The sequence below is a fragment of the Semicossyphus pulcher genome, unplaced genomic scaffold (assembly GCF_022749685.1).
Source record: "Semicossyphus pulcher isolate SPU_LCO1_2020_fin unplaced genomic scaffold, fSemPul1.0.p SCAF_14, whole genome shotgun sequence".
NCBI lineage: Eukaryota > Metazoa > Chordata > Actinopteri > Labriformes > Labridae > Semicossyphus > Semicossyphus pulcher.
In genome coordinates, this window is record NW_027211648.1 from 1,667,548 (window position 1) to 1,684,673 (window position 17,126).

General features: G+C 43.7%; 1 protein-coding gene across 1 annotated transcript in view; it reads right to left on the reverse strand.

Annotated features, from left to right (window-relative positions):
• akap6 (A kinase (PRKA) anchor protein 6) overlaps positions 1-17,126 on the reverse strand; it is a 159,546-nt gene that overhangs the window by 114,767 nt on the left and 27,653 nt on the right. Inside the window, exons 11-13 of the mRNA XM_069662538.1 lie at positions 12,645-12,767; positions 2,582-2,678; positions 552-754 (exon numbers count right to left, since the gene is read on the reverse strand). Coding sequence (XP_069518639.1) covers positions 552-754; positions 2,582-2,678; positions 12,645-12,767 — 423 coding nt within the window. The remainder of the gene's footprint in view (positions 1-551; positions 755-2,581; positions 2,679-12,644; positions 12,768-17,126) is intronic.

A 17,126-nucleotide genomic window follows, 5' to 3' on the forward strand; every position in this document is an offset into this window, starting at 1 on the left:
TGTCTCTGGGAACTTTTGATTGGGAGACTGTCCACTAATCGGTCAAGGCTCAACGGGATGTAAGGAGAGTCCTTCCTGGTGTTTCTGAGATATCCCGTTCTTTAGACGGTGACAGGAAAAATGTCCTCACTTCACACACACACACACACACACACACGCACACCACAGTGACGAGCTGTGAATGACAGCACTGTCACAATAAGAGAGACAGAAAGGGAGATTACATCTAATTAACCGAGTCCAACCAATTAACCAGCAGCCAATTAGAACAGAGAAACCAATCAGGATGCTAATTGGTACCCAGTACAAACATCACAAAGAAGTTTACCAAGTGTCACCAAGTGTGTGTGTTTGATTCGACTGTGAGCTTGTGTGTGTGCATGTGTGTGTGTGTGTGTGTGTGTGTGTGTGTGTGTGTGTGTGTGTGTGCGTGTGGAGAGAGGGATAACAGGGATCATCAGAGAGGAAATGGAAGGATATAAACCAAACAAACACAAAACAGATGAACCGAGAGATTCGAAGCCAAACAGAAAATAACATTAGTTTTTTACCTGGAGGGCGTCAGCTGGGCACGGAGCCTGCCGATTGGCCGACGGGTCTCCCAGGGCGGAGAAGGGCCCGTACGATTGGCTGGTGTAAAGGAGGCGGGCCTGGATGCAGCGGAGGGTGCGGAGCATCCAGCCATGTTGGCGCCGGATCTGCCGCTGGAGCTGATCCCATTGGCTGGAAACCATATGGAGGATTTCCTTCAGAGCTGGAGGGCGAGAGACATCGGGATGAACCAGAGAAAGGAACGGAGAGAGAGAGACATTTGCTTCAATCTACTTTTCTCACTAATTTAAAAGGAGCTCGTTTCATGTGGCATAAAAAGCAGCAGGAGCGGTTTAACGTTTGTCTCCTTCTTTCATCATGTTTAAAAAAACATCCTCCCATAAAATCATCCGAATATTTCTGCAAACAGTGATTAATGTTCGCTTCAGACTTCACATATGGTCCCGAATCAGATTTTGTTGCGACATGAACTCAGTCTGAAGCGTCATCTGAATGAATGCCGCTTTAACGTCACTAGGTTGATATTTCATCTGTATGGTTTAACCAGATGAACAACTTCAGCCAGCTAATGAGCTAAAGTTAGCGGCAGCTTGGCTTGCAGCAGAGCTAGCCTCTCCGAGGTTTGTCAGAGACACTGATTTATATCATAAAACTTACTATTCAGAGTTTTTAATCACCTGGTCTGTTTGTTCTGGAGAGGAGACGTCTGCAGGTAATTCGGCTGCCGGTAAAAACCTTCTTAGCAAATGAACATCGAAGGAATACAAGCTGAGCTGTCAAACACCGTACGGGTCCCAATGTAATTTTTTTTCCCATGACATACATCTGAAAAAGTTGGATCGTCTTATATTCGGGGTCCCGACTTTTAAATGCCGATATACGTTCACAACAGTAGACGGCGCCACTTATCCTTAAAGCGAGCGTACCCCTCATGATTGAGGCCAGCCGTCACTCGCAGCTACAGAGCCAGGGGGGTGAAAGCAGTAGGGGCAATTGTGGTAGCGGTAGCTTGCCGTGGCACATCCGGTAGCTGTCGCGCCATTTGTGGTGGCTACCGGGACCTGCCAGGGGAATTGCAGGATGCTACCGTGACCTGCCAGGACCTGCCAGAGCTGCCACAGCAGTTACGTGGCTACCGGACTACGCTCAAAAATTGCCCCAAGTTAACCAACAACTGACACGGATTCATGACGCCAATTTTAATATAATTGTTGCCATAGAGTGTAATGTCCGAAAATGGGAGCCCAAAGAGATCATGGGCCACCACGCCTCCACGTCCTCTGCGCCCTCAGCGGGCTTAGCCCGGCCCTCCACACCTTGGTGAGCTCTTGGGAGCCCCCCTGCACCGGGCCTGCCCTCCCCAGCCTGGATAAATGCCGCAATGGGCCAATGAGTCTTAGTTTTTTTTAAATTATATTTGAACCCATCCTGTGTCCTCTAAAGAAGAGTGTTTTAAACATGGAGCTGGTTTATTCAGTGTATTAACTGTATTTAATCACCTGGCTTTTTTCGGAGAGGACGAGACCTCTGATAAACACTGAAGGCTCATTTGGAGTCTCGGTGTTTAAAGTTAACAGCCTGTCATGCTCCTCCATCACTTTGTGTGCAGAAACACAGCTGACACACCAAGTGGAGAGACGCTCAGGCCACTGTATGTGATGTGTGGATTGCAGAGGTGCCACCCCTGTGTGGGCATGATTATCGCTGGCACTGGTAGTTCTGTTTGAGGCCTGACCCCACCTCTCCCTCCTCTCTCCCTCTCCGTCTCAGGCTGCAAAGATTTAGGAAAATATAAAATTATATTGAATGTTTCTCTCCCCTGTTTCTGCCCGCTGGCTTTCCTATCTCTACCTCTCCATCTCATTCTTTGTCTTTATCTCTCTCAGTCTCTCTTTCGGCTACATTCATATGAGTTCTCCTCTCTGAAGGTCACTCTGTTAATCCAAATATTAATAATGAATGGAATAGAGTCAGAGCACGGTTATGGCTACCTCTGTGTGTCTGTGTGTGTGTGTGTGTGTGGATATACCTGATTGGTGGGAGGCGATGACAGTGAGCAGCGATCTGCCTTCCTCCATGATACTCTCCTTCAGAGCGCTGTGGCTGTCCACGTTGAGCTTGAAACTCTGAAACACAAAAAAATCATCATCAGTTTCCACCAAGAAGAAAATCCTGCTTGAGAGTCAGACGATGGGTTAAAAAAATAAAGAGGGATTTCAGTTTTGTAATGTCTCCAGTAGATGTGTTCATCCTGCAGCAGTGAAACAGGCTGTGATGTGTGTGTGACAACATGACAGAAAGGATCCCTACAGAGATAGACCTTTTTGTTACAGAGGAAGATGATTGTTTCAACCACAAACAGACGTTACGTCGCTCTCTGCTACCAGACTCCATTCATAAAATCACTATTTTTTCCACACAGAACATTGGAGTTGATCGTCTACCTGTGCCTTGATTGGTTAGGTTGTTTTTGTGTTATTTTTCATAACATACTTTAAACACTGAAGCAGCCATATAACAAAAAAGTCACACAATAACAAACACACTAACCGATCATGGCAGCAGTAGAGCAGCAGCTCCTGTGTCCTGTGAGGTTAAATCAGTGTTTTTATGAATGGAGTCTGGTGTGTTTGCAGAGAGCGATGTAACGTCTGTCTGTGGTTAAAACAATCATCTTCCTCTGTAACAAAAAGGTCTATCTCTAGAGGGATCCTTTCTGTCATGTTGTCACACGCTTAGAATAACAATCTGAGCCTGTCAGTGGAAACAACAAGAACTTTTAGCGGACAGAATTTCGATGCATTGCCCCTAAAAAGCTATGCCGCAGCCGTTGCAACCCTCTAGTTGTAATGTAAAATGATTAAAAACATTTAAAAATGAAGAAAAATAATGATACAATTTAGATCCCACTACAGAGAGGAGTGAGAGGAGGAGGGGAGGGGGGAGGGATCACGCATAAAGCAACCTGTGTGGTAATGTAAACAGGACAGAGGGACAGAGAACTGCAGGTAAAAAAAACAGAGAAGAAGAAAGAGAGACGGATGTATGAATGGATCATAAACAAAGAGATGGATGGAAGGATGGAGGCTCAGAGCAGCCCGAGGCGGTGTTGGAAAAACACTCCAGTCAGATCTATGAACACTGTTACAGCCTTTTCTGTTTTCTGTGTGTGTGTGTGTGTGTGTGTGTGTGTGTGTGTGTGTGTGTGTGTGTGTGTGTGCGTGTGTGTGTTTGTGTGTGTGTGTGTGTGTGTGCCTCAAGGTGCTCAGTCCTCAACACTTAACCACTTCTGACATCCTGCTGTGCTGCTGTGGGAAATGGTACACACACACACACACACACACACACACACACAATGCTCTCCAGGGTCTGCTGCGTGTGTGTGTGTGTGTGTGTGTGTGTTGTATTCTGATCAGATGAGAGATGGAGAGAGGACAACAGCTTCTTGTGTCGGTCTGAAGCAGATATTCACGCTGATGGAAAGTTCAATGACTGTAGTGTTAGTGTTAGTTACGTCTCCTCTCGCCGTTCCTCCTCTACTCTGCTACTCGGGAACAGAACGCTGCAACAGAGCTGTCAAGCATGAGGCCACGCCCCCTTTTTATAGCATCAAATAACTAATTAAAAGTAAACTTGTCAGAAAAATTAACACTTGGACATAAATCAGCACGATAAGAACTAACTATAATGACATGTTTGAGAAAAATGTATTTGACATGTATTTTGATTTTATAGTTTGACTCATGTCCCATCTGTTAACATGGAGGAGGCGGGCTTTATGAGCTATACTGCAGCCAGCCAGCAGGGGGCGACAGAGAGGGTTTGGACTGTCGTGTCAGCCATCTTTTTAATCAGTCTGTGGGCAACCAAAATGTTGCTTCTGTACATTTTACTTCCTTTTTTTTTTTTTAAACTAAACTTAACTCACATAAAACAAAACAGACTCATTGAAACTTTTAATCTTATAATTAATTTCCTCTTTTTTTCAGATTAGTAACTTTAAGTATTTTTTTGTTCTTCTGTTATTTTAATTTGTTCATTGAGATCATGATGCACCAAAATAGCAAACCTGAAGGATTTTTCTGTCAAACAGAAAAAAAAAAAAAAGTAAAGTCGTTAAGAATCATATTTCCTGCAAAGCTCTTCTGATTCTCACGTTTGTAACAAGCACCTCTCCGTCGTGCAGCCGTTGTTCAGGCTCTGCCCGAGACAGACAGTCGTCCGTCTGCAGTGAGGGATCGACGGGCGACGGCATCAGTCAACACATGACAAGGTCAGACCTCCACACCACCAATATTTATGGAGCCGGATACACACAGTGGAGACGGATGGGTGTCTTAACTTCACACACACACACACACACACACTGAGGGTCCGCAGGAGCTGGAAGTTTGGGTCTATGAACGGATCTATTCCTCTTTAAATGTACGAAAAAAGCAGAAAATGTAAATCTGAAGTGAAAAGAGGCCTTCATGTCTTAACTCCAAATGTTTTTTGCAACCAACAGTCGAAACGCACAAAGAAAATTAGTTTTTCAGTGTTGTTGCTGAATAAATATTTTTGTTAATCAACCAATCGGTTGTTTCAGCTCCAAACGGCATCGTACACCTCGCACAGGAGCAGCGTCTCAGGGTGGTGAGGGTCATAAAACAAAAACATGTTTAGCAATCCAAACAACGTCCAAACACACGACAGGTGTAATGTTCACGTAAAGCCGTAAATGTCTTCATGTGCATGTCAGAAGGTCATGTGAACACGAGCGTTGTGAAATCATGTGTTGGTTCTTTCTGACGGAGACCAGCAGCAGGTTACATCGCACCGTAAGATTATACAGCAGGCGGCGATGGTTCAAATTAAGTGACAAAGAAAACAAACCTGAACGCTGATGACTTCTGTTTAAAATCAGGTTCGCAGAGAGAAGGAGGGACTCACCGGGGAGCCCAACCCTCAGACATGCAGGCAGAGTTACTGGCAGAGTAATTGAGCTGCAGCGTCGCAGCTCTTCCTCTCCAACACAAACCTCACAGCTCCTGCACCCGCTTTAAAGGATGTGAGCAGATAGCGGCAGCACTGTCCTTTACATATTACATTTCACAGATAAACAATAATCTATCACTTTGAAAAGCAAACAATCAGCTTTATCTCTTCACAACGCCCCCAAAAACACATTCATGCATCAATATTATCCAAATAAAACATGACTGTCTGCATTCTGCAATCATTACTGCCCCGCAAACGTCGTAAATTACTTCAAATCTCATGGCTGATTGAGTAATTTTACAGACTCGGCGGCCACTCTGCCCAACATAATTTCCAGATAAGCTGTTGAAAAAGCTCACAGCTAATAAACATAAAGTACATTTATCAGCGCTGCAGAAAACACAGCGTGACTGTCTGCGTCTCCGGGATAGGGCCGGCTGATGTTAGGAATGAATTAGGTTGTGCAGATTAGCCGGGCTATCGGAGAGCGATCGTATTTCAGAGCCTTATTCCACGAGCGATTCGGCTCCGTTTCCTCCGTTTAATATATGGAGAGCATAGAATCGATAAGAGTAGAACAGCCAGCCATCAATCACACGATGATAAGGCATGCAGAGCATGCTTTTATGCACGGCAGACAGCAGGCGGTAATAAGGGGCTGTGTGTATGTATTTATGTGTCTGTGAGAGGGAAAGAGGGAGAATAAGAGGGAGCGTGAGGGAAATAGAGACGGTGTGTGTGTGTGTGTGTGTGTGTGTGTGTGTCTGACAGAGAGAAGAGACAGGAGGCAGCAGGAGAAGGACAGTGTGTGTGTGTGCTGATGCATGGACTATTGAAGTTGACTGAACCAAACCTGTGACATTTGCTCCAGTTAGTTGTTTTTGTAAAGACTCATTAGCTCTGACTTTGTTCTAAAAATGATGCGTCCAAAGTTTATCGGCAGAAAGATGAGAATGTGTTAATTATTAAAGGAGGATCTGATTTGTTTTCAACCCAGGGCCCTAATGTTACATATCTTAGAGTCTAAATGATCTACAGGTAAAAATAAAGCTTTAGAATTGCTCCAGTAGATTGTTTCAGTCGCCATGTCAGTGAAAACAGCAAGAACTTTTTCAGGTCGGTAATGTTTTTATTTTTGGGTCCAATTTGATACGACAAATTCCCTGAATCCACTCGGGTTAACTTGCGTCATTTTGGACCCGTGAGTTGCCCCCACGTCAACTTAAGGACATAACTTCAGTGATCACGTGCTAGAAAAGTGAAATTAGCAGATACAGGTAGCCTAATGTACAGTAAGTAAGAATCACAGGTGCTCTTTCTTGACTGCTTTCATGGTTTAAACATGTAATTGTTAAACGGTGAAAGTAGCAGGTGGATTCAGGGATAAACGCTGTAGCTCCCCGCTCTGATTAACATACACACAGTGGGCTGAGAGACGAGCTGCTTCAAAGCCGCAGTGATCAGATTACCTGTTAGCATTACCATATTAGCCCCGAGCGCAGGGTAGGACAGCCTCAGAAGCCTACCTAATATCATTTAGCTTCTAGCATTAGCATATTAGCGAGGGTGCTAAGAGGTGTGCAGCGCCGCTCCTGAGATGACATTGAGGTTTGACATTGAGATTGTGTGTCGAGCTGCAAACACACACACACACACACTGAGCAGAGAGGCTCGGGTTGATGAGACATGATCTGATCAAAGAGTCTTTGTAATAATGATGATCAAATTGTCTCCATTCAGACGGAGCTGAGAGAAGCTGTAGTGGTACGGCTGTATTCCCCGAGGTGTGTGTGAGCGTGTGTGTGCGTGTGTGTTTCCTCACCCATGCCCCTCTCACTCTTCTGCTTTTCTCTCTCTCCTTTTTCCTACATACAGATTTTATATTAAGCAATAAAACACAATCCTATCACTCCTTTCTCTCATCCCTCCCTCTCCCTCCTGTCTTCCCCCTTTTCTTTATCCATCCCCTCATTTCACTTTCTCTCTCTCTCTTCCTCCTTCTTTTTCTCTTCTCCATACTCTCTCTGATGTCCTTCTTCCTTTTCAGCCCTTTTCCTCCTCTCTTATTCTCTTTCCGTCGTTTTCGTCCACCAGCTCGTTGTTTGCTCTTTCCCTCTACTACCCAAAGAAGTGTTTCCTAAATAAGCACCCCGACCATTGGTAGGATACTTGCCACATATCTACACGTTGGCACCAGACGAACACGTGAATCAAGTGGTTGATATTGTAAAATAATTGCAGGTCGTTGATGTTTAGGCGCGGATTCCAGCTTCCTCCCACGGTCCAAACACATGCTCGTCAGGTTCATTGGGGACTCTAAGTTGCCCGTAGGTGTGAATGTGAGCACGAAAGGTTGTCTGTTTCCATGTGTCAGCCTTGTGATTGACAGGTGATCAGTCCAGGTGAACTCTTGTCCAATGACAGCTGGGGTAGGCTCCAGCACCAAACCAACCGAGTGTTTAAATTAAACAGGAAGAAAACAGATGCACACTAAAGGTGCTTTTCGACCAATAGTTCCAGGAACTTCTCTTAAAGGAACTAAATGTTTCCTGTGGCCCATTGTTGTCTGCGTTTCCACAGCGGCCTAAAGTCCCGGGAAGATTATGCAAATCAGGCCAAAGTCGATGGAGAAGGTGTGATTTGTTGTATGATTTGAAAAATTCCTGGACCTTTGGAAAGTACTACCCCCAGAGCAGGGACTTTTCACGGGGTCAACGCCCCTGGAACTAAATTCAGACCCTGGTTCCTGCTGTCGAAAAGCACCTCATCAGATTCATTCACCAACAACCAGAGTCCGACTCTCGCAGCTGGAAATCTCACTAAATCTCTGGCACTCAAACGAGACTTCAGAGTAAACAAACATGACAGACGACGGGCGGGAAGAATTGCAGATGATCATTTTGGACTTTTTACTGAAAAGTCAGGAAGAAAAAAGAACAAACTGTGGATGAAGAGGTGGAGACGGCGTGAACACGGGCTGTACGTTTGCTTTTGTCGCCATGGCTGCGGTCGTTGTGCTTCCTGCAGCACGCTTCCGTTTGGTTCCACGTGACGATCCACAGAGTGCATGCTCGGCTGTCCTCGGGGTTCCCCCCCACACAACAGGATATCAGATCGCAAATATTGAACATGTTTAATATTTGAAATCGGTAAAATCACTCTTAACATCCCTCACACCGCAGGAACGTCCAGAGAGATCATCTTAAGAAGCATCAGTTTCACCAAAACAACCAGAAGTCCTGGTTTGGCGGTTTTCACATAGTATCTGCATTTTCAGATTTAGTTAGTTTAGTGTGAAGGCAGTCTCTCTTTCTCCCTCTCTCACCTCTTTATCTCCCCCTCTCCCCCCCTCATGTTGCCACCAATAGTGTGTTGCTGCTGGTAATGGGATTCAAAGGCCTGGATCGCCCATCAGACCCAATCAATAGGCCTTTCATTGGCCGCCATCTCTCAGCGCCTTACAAAGAGCAGCCTGTGTGTGTGTGTGTGTGTGTGTGTGTGTATGTGTGTGTTAGCGTCCTCTCGCCTCACTGATCTCCCCGGGGTTCCGGAAAGACCTGCGCTTATTCGCTCCACGTGCCCTAAAACACACATATAGACACAGACACAAACACACACACATTTACAGATACACACACACACACACACGCCAGCTGGACCAAATATTCAATTGGGAGAGAAGCTCCACTCCACCCACTGCTGCCCTGGAGCTGTGTGTGTGTGTGTGTGTGTGTGTGTGTGTGTGTGTGTGTAAGAGAAAGCAATATAGAGAAAGAGAGAGAGTAACAGAGTGTGTGCATGAGAGACGAATGAAAAAACAAAAAGACAGAAGGACAAAAAAATACATGTAGCTAAAAGAGTGTGTGTCTCTGTGTGTAACTTTGTTGTTTTAAAGGATTACACCATAACGGTGCTACACATGATCACACAAACAACAGATCGTAGCAGTGGCACTTCAGCAGCTTCCATGTTCTGTGAGGTAAAATCACTGCTTTTGTGAATGGAGTCTGGTGTGTTGTCAGAGAGCGATGAAACGTCTGTGGTTAAAAAGGGATCCTTCCTGTGACGTTGTCGGACACGTAGAACAACAAGAACTTTTATTTAATATTTGATTCGCTCTGGATGATTGTGTTGAAAAAGTAAGAAGTGACTTGAAGCACGGGACAAGATGTTTATTTATTTATTTTTAACTTTGGACTTGTGTCAAAGTTTTTGGAAAAATAGGAAGTGCCAGCGATTATAAACTCGTCAGCAGATGAATTTCATCAAAATGTCTTCAACAAAGCAGCAAAATGTAAAAAATAAGAAAACTCTAAAGAAAGTAAGTATGAAAGAAAAGGAAGGAAGGAAGAGGAGGAGAAGAACAAGGAGGAGAAGAAGAGGAAGGCAAAGAGGGAGGAGAAAAAGAAGAAGGAGAAGCACAATGAGAAGAAGAAGAAGAAAACGGAGGAGAAGAAGGAGAATGAGAAAAAGAAAAGAAGAAGGAGGAGGAGAAGTAGAAGAGGGAGTAGAAAAAGAAGGACAATGAGAAGAAGATGAAGAAGAAGGAGGAGGAGGGGAAAGAGAAGTTGAAGAGGGAGGAGAAGAAAGAGAAGGAATAAAAGAAGAAGAGGGAGAAGAAGGAGAAGAAGAAATGAGAGAAAGATGCAGAGACAGACCTAGAGAAGAAGGAAAAAAGAAGAAGGGGCAGGAAGAGAGGAAGAAGAGGATGGAGAAGAAGAAGAAGAAGAAATGAGAGACAAACAGAGATGGATGCACAGACAGACGTAGAGAGTGAGAAAACTGTCTCTCTGCAGCAATCAACAAAACACACACACATAATCACACACCCAAACACACACTAATAACTACAAAGTGCAAGTGTGACTATCGACACAGACACACACACGAACACGGAGTGAAGTTAAGCTAACACGCTATCAACAGTGTAGCAGTTCAAAGTCCTATTAGCGATGCTTTTTCATCCTCTTTTGCTTTATTTAACGAGACGCGCCAATTAAGAGCCGGCAATTCTAATTGAAGCTAACCGCCGCTAACGCTAGCACTGCTGGCACCCACAACAAAGTCGACACGTGTAAACAAACCAGGAAAACAAACACACACACACACACACAGAGCACACACAGCAGAAATAAATATCTAGATAACAAAACCATGAGTGTGTGTCTGTGCCTGTGTGCTTGTGTGCACGTGTGCGTGTGTGTGTGTGTGTGTGTGTGTGTGTGTGCATGATGCCGTTCTGCAGGGACGGATATGGAGATGCTGATTTGGAAATCTGTCTAGGAACATGCAAATGTATGCAAATAGCACCTAGGGCTCTGTGTGTGTGTGTTTCTGTGTGTGTGTTTCTTTGTGTGTGTGTGTGTGTGTGTGTGTGTGTGTGTGTGTGTGTGTGTGTATGTGTGTGTGCATGTGTTTCTGCAGTTAAAACACATGCCTACTGCCGTGCATATACGTATGTTTGCATTTGTACGCTTATATGCAAATACAACCTGTTTGTTTGTCTTAGTTTGTCTGAGCCTGTGTGTGTGTGTGTGTGTGTGTGTATGTGTGTGTGTGTGTGTGTGTGTGTGCGTGCGTGTGTGTGTTTGTGTGCGTGTGTGCATGTGTGTGCGGGTGTGTGTGTGTTCATGTCTCATTTCCTTGTACTCTTGAATGCAGTTTTGATGAGTGCTGCTCTTTGACAGTGTGTTTATGCGTGTGTGTGTGTGTGTGTGTGTGTGTGTGTGTGCATGTGTGAAGCCCATATGTTTGCCATAAAGAGTGTGAGTAATTGTCAAAGTGCTTCTTATCTGTGTGCGTGTGCGTGTGTGCGTGTGTGTGTGTGTGTGTGTGTGCGTGCGTGCGTATTACAGAAATACAGGAGAGTTATTTGGTATTTTTTTCTGATTAAATGGATAAACCAAATGTAGATAGAGAGATAAAAAGAGACTAAATAAAAAAACGGTGGAGGGGCAGATGGTGAGAAATAAACCGATAAAAAAAGAGAGAGAGAGAGAGAGAGACGGGGAAACAGAACGAGGGAGAGAAAGAGACGCAGATAAACAGAAAGAGAGCGTTGAAGATGAAATAGGAAACAGTCTGTGTTCATCGCTCTCCTCGTCCTTATTCTCCAATCATGCTTCTCTGACTTGCATGACAAAGTTACCTTTGACCTCTGCAGATGTGGTCTGAACCACATTATTGTAAGGTGAACATGAGTGTCTTTAAAGTTGGGCCCAATGTATACTATTTTTATGTTCTAAATGTATAAAAGGTACAAAAGTGTTTGAATGTCTCCAGTAGATGTGTTCATCGTGCAGCAGTGAAACAGGCTGTAACAGCTGCAACATAATCCTTGACGGGTCAAAGGTCGTCCACTAAAAGTTCTTGTTGTTTCCACTGACAGGCTCAGATTGTTATTCTAAGTGTGTGACAACATGACAGAAAGGATCCCTACAGAGATAGACCTTTTTGTTACAGAGGAAGATGATTGTTTTAACCACAAACAGACGTTACATCGCTCTCTGCAAACACACCAGACTCCATTCATAAAAACACTGATTTTATCTCACAGGTTAGGGAGTTGCAGGTCTACCGCTGCCTGTCTGTCTAGATATTTTCCACTGTGTTACATGTCATTTGGTAGTTTTAAAGGGTCATTTTTGACCCAATATAATATTCTAGTAACAAAAACAAAATTACACTTTGAGTCAGACTTAAACCAACAACTTCAATGCTCTGCGAGGAAGAATCAGTGTTTTTGTCAATGTGAGTCTGGTGTGTGTGCAGAGAGCGATGTAACGTCTGTGTGTGGTTAAAACAATCATCTTCCTCTGTAACAAAAAGGTCTATCTCTGTAGGGATCCTTTCTGTCATGTTGTCACACACTTAGAATAACAATCTGAGCCTGTCAGTGGAAACTACAAGAACTTTTAGTGGAGTAAAAAAAGAAAAAAAATGTTATTTTGAACCTAAAATATGTAAAAGAAAAAGTGAGGGCCCAGGTTTAGAAATATAGGAATCCCTCTTGAAGACTGTTTTAAAGTTGATGTAAGGAATAGGGAGGGATTTATATACGGGGTATAAACCGAGGTTTATGTATAAAAGGAAAAAGGAGAGTGTGTTCTCACCAGGTGTGTGTCCAGGTACACCCTCAGGCTGTCCAGCTCCTGTCTGGGCTGCGTCCAGTTTTCAGTGCTGTCCAGCGCCTCCTGCAGCCACGAGATGAACCCGTCCAACTGCTGCACGAAGCACTGGAGAGAGAGAGAGAGAGAGATGATTTAAAAATAATAATTATAGCATGAACACTGCTGGAGCCACATCAGAAAAAAACACAAGACATAAAAATGAGCCCATAAAAATACAAATAAAGAGGTGGTTGAATTTAAATGTTCGGAGCGTCGGAGGAAAAACAAGGTAAGAAAGAAATCCAACAGGTAACGGCATGCAACAGGGAGAGACAGAGGGGAAAAGCAACAGATTGGAAGGAGGAGAAGAGGATAAAAGAGGAGAGGGGGGGAGCGGCTGGACACAGTTTCAGAGCTGATTCCAGATGAATTAATTCAAGGACAGAAAGAGAACAAAAAAAACCCTGCAGGACGTAACAGGTGAGCACACATTAGGATAGAAACAGAGAGAGGAGAGAAATCAAAGCTGGGGCGATAAATACAGGGAGGAATGAGAGAAAGATGGCGGGAGATGAAGACAGTATAAAGAGGGATAAAAAGATGGACTGAGTGAGACAGAGAGAGAGAGAGTTTAATGCCAGAAAAATATAACGTGAAAGAAAGAAAGAAGAGATGATAGGAAGGAGGGCTGTCAGAATACGAGCGACAGAAAGGATGAGATTAAAAACAAAACAAACAGCAAAAAGAGAAGCAAAAAAGAAAATACAACAAGGAGGAGCGAAAACATGAGACGGAGAGAGGGAAGACGTAAAAAAGGAAAACCCAGCAGTGAAATAGAGAGATACAGAGAGACCCTGAGATGGAGAGGTGAAGACAGAGTGAGAGGGGGTGAAAGTGTAACATGTGGAAACAAGGAGCTCGAAAAAACAGCATGAAGTAAACATCACTCTTTAAACTCAGCCAGACTCAGAAGAACATTTGTCTGATACAAAGAAAAGAATTAAGATTTATTTTCACATCCTGAAGGAAAATGTGCTGGAATTTAGCAAAAATACTTAAGACCACAAACGCTACACGATAAACAAGTGCTCAATATTTAGATTTGTATCTGAGCATGCAGCGCCGCAGGAGGCTCAGGCGGCTGCAGGTGCGGGTTACATATCTCAAGATAAACAGCCAAATCAAAAAGAAGAGAAAGATTTAAGAACTATTTTGTCATCATTTTGATAAAAGTGTGGGGCTGCGAGAAGGTCCATGGTTTGAATCCCGGTTCAGACGTAGTGGGCCTTTCTGTGTGCATGTTCCCCTCGTGCATGCGTGGCTTCCCTCCGGGTGCTCCGGCTTCCTCCCACAGTGCAAAGACATGCTCGTTAGGTTCTAAATCGCCCGTAGGTGTGAGTGTGAGCAAGTCTGTCTCTGTGTCAGCCCTGTGATCAGTCCAGGTGTAACCCCGCCTCTCGCCCATTGACAGCCGGCTTAGGCTCCAGCCCCCCCGTGACCCTGAACATGATACACGGTATACGATGGAGGGATGGATGATGGATGGATGGAATAACTGTGGCTGCTAAATGAAGTTACATGTTTTGCGACTACGTTTTGACACCAGGCGGACAGAGCTTTGGATTACAGACACACATCCAGCTGCTGCATCACAATCACCAGCATTAACAAAACATGCGAATTTTAAATGCTAACTTTACAAACAAGTTTAACACAAGGCATGATGGGAAATGTAGGCTGTCACGGTATAATCTCAAAACAGCTTTAAACAAATACATTTGTCTTATACAAAGGAAATGTATGTAATTCCTGTCTTTATAAATAGAAATATGTGCTTAAAATTAGCATCTAATGCTAATGCACTTGTCTTTAAAAAAGTAGTAGTGTTCTAAAGATGAAATTATCTCTCCAAAAGAAAAAAGTGAAACTGATGCAAATATTTTTCTTTATCGAACTTATGTTCAAGTCAAAAACCACGTTGGGGATGAAGCAGAATTGTGCAACAGCTGAAGTGACTCAGTCTGAAGAGATGAAAAGGAAAAGATGCTGCGTTCTGTGTTGATCAGTTTTATAATTCTGTTTAAACGAGTTTAAAGCACCAAGTTACTGAAAACCAGTGATAAAACTCAGTAACACATTAAAATATTGTACAAGATTATGTGTTGATTTAAGATTTAGAAGAGAAGAAGAAGAAGATGAGGGATGAGAGCAGAGGCAGAGAAGACGACGGCTCGTTGCTTGGTGGATCTATACTGCCACCTACTGGCTGATGGAGGGACTTGTGAAGACACGGAGCTGAAAAGTGAAGAAGCTCCACTTGAAATGTACAAATCTGACTTCAAGAGACGAGAGAGAGAAAGCTTAAATCATGTCCGACTGTAAAAGAGCAACAGTCTTTTTTCTTTTGGTGTAAACGCTGGAAGAATCAGAGGAAGATCAGGAGGATCCACATGAAGTGGCATCAGATCCAGTATTGATTTCTCCCGTTAAATCCCCTTCACTCCTGAAGAGGAGCTCAAAGGACGAGTGGAGACCTTCAGTCATGAAGGAGAGATGGAGGTGAAGAAGAAGAAAGGAGCAGAGTTTAAACTCGTGGACGTGAAAGGAGGAGTTAACGCTTGACGTGAGGACCAGATAACGAGAAGAGACGACTTCAAAGTGTTATTTTAGAGACCAAACAAAAGAGGAAGATGAAAGATGTTTAACAGGAGCTGTTGTGTTGTTCAGCCACTTGACCAAAGTGCTGTAAAAGCTTGAAACACAAAATCAAATAAGGAACAAATATGAGTAAAACAAACAGTAAAAACATAATAAATAAGAGTAAAATTTCGCTGCATAAATAAATGACAGGACGTCGAGCTCAACTGGAATTAAGAGCAAACGCAAAGAGGGTCTTAAAACTTTCAGTGGTCGGAGCAGCTCTGGTGTTAGCAGGTAGACAGTTAAGAGCAGACACTGGAAACGCTCCGACTCCACTGGGTTTCAGCCTGGATCTTGAAGCATCTAAGAGCCTCTAATGTGTCGACCTCAGCGCTCTGACTGGAGCATGTTGGTGCCAAAAGAAGTAATAAAATATAAACTGGACAGGAAGCCAGTGAAGAGAGGACAGTCAGAGGACTTACAGCTGTTAGCGACAAGGAGACGACTGATCTACACCAACATACAATTAGAATTAGAATTAAGAAAGTGGTTATAATGTCGCATCTCTTAGATATTAACAATCTGAAAGTGAAGACATGCAGAAACAAGAGCTGTAAAATCCCTTCTCTCCACGCAGACCTTAAACATCTCGTCTGAATAACAAGTGCAGATCATCATGGAGACAATTCTGCAACTCTACCTGCGGCAGCGAGGAGGTAAACGACCATCTCACAGCTCGCCTCCTCTTCTCTGCATCCAGTGTTTACGTCTTATTATGGGGAACGTCTGCTCGCCTGTAATGATCAGATGTGTGTTTGTGCACGCCTTATGTGTGTGTGTGTGTGTGTGTGTGTGTGTGTGTGTGTGTGTGTGTGGGGTGAGATACATCCTTGACCGATTGAGCGGCAGTATGTTAATTATAACCGCGAACCTTAAAAAAAAAACATCGATATGATTCCGTCCATCTCTCCGCCGCTCGTTATGGAGGAGGGATGGAAATCAAAAGTATTGATGAGGAGAGATGGGGAGAAGGAGAGAGGAGGAAAGGAAAGGTGAGGGGATTTAAGGAAACACAAAGGAAGGAGGAAAAGTAGAGACATCGGAAAAACAAAAACAAGGGGGAAAGAGAAAAGGTATAAAGGAGAGGATAAGAAGGGTGAGAAGGTGAGAGGGAAGGAAGGGTGAGGAAAGTAAAGGAGATAAAAGGAGGGGGAGGAAAGAAGAGAGGAGACAGGACTAGAAATGGAAAAGATAAGGGAAGGAAAGTAAGCAACGAAAGGAGAGAAAGTAAAGGAAGGAGGGAGACAAAGAACAAGCAGAGAAGAGAAAAGACTTGAGAAAAGGAATAGAAGTTTAAAGGAAATAGAGGAAAGTAAAATATTTAAGGAGGGGAAGGAAAAGGGAGAGGAGACAAGAAAGGAAGGAAGGAAAGGAAAGATGTATGGAAAAAATAAAGGCATGGGAAGGAAAGAAGACTAGTGGGAAGGATAGAAAAGAAAAAGAAAAACAAGGAGAGAAGAGAAACGGAAAGGAAAGGGGATGAAAGGAAGGAAAGAAGGGGGAAGTAAAGAAGATGAAAGGCAGGAAAGGAGAGGCAAGGAAAGGAAAGGAAATGAACGGAAAGGAGATGAGAGGACGGAAAGGAGAGAAGGAACAGGAAGGGGAAAAGATAAGGAAAGGACAGAGACTAGAAGAAAGGAAAGGAAGGGCATTTTATACAAAGAAAAAGAAAAGCAAGGAGAGAAGGGAGAAAAACAGAGAAAAGAAAAGGAAAGGGATGAAACAAGCAGATTGAAGAAGGGAGGAAAGGAAGGGAAAAGGAGAGAGAAAGAAAATGAAGGATGA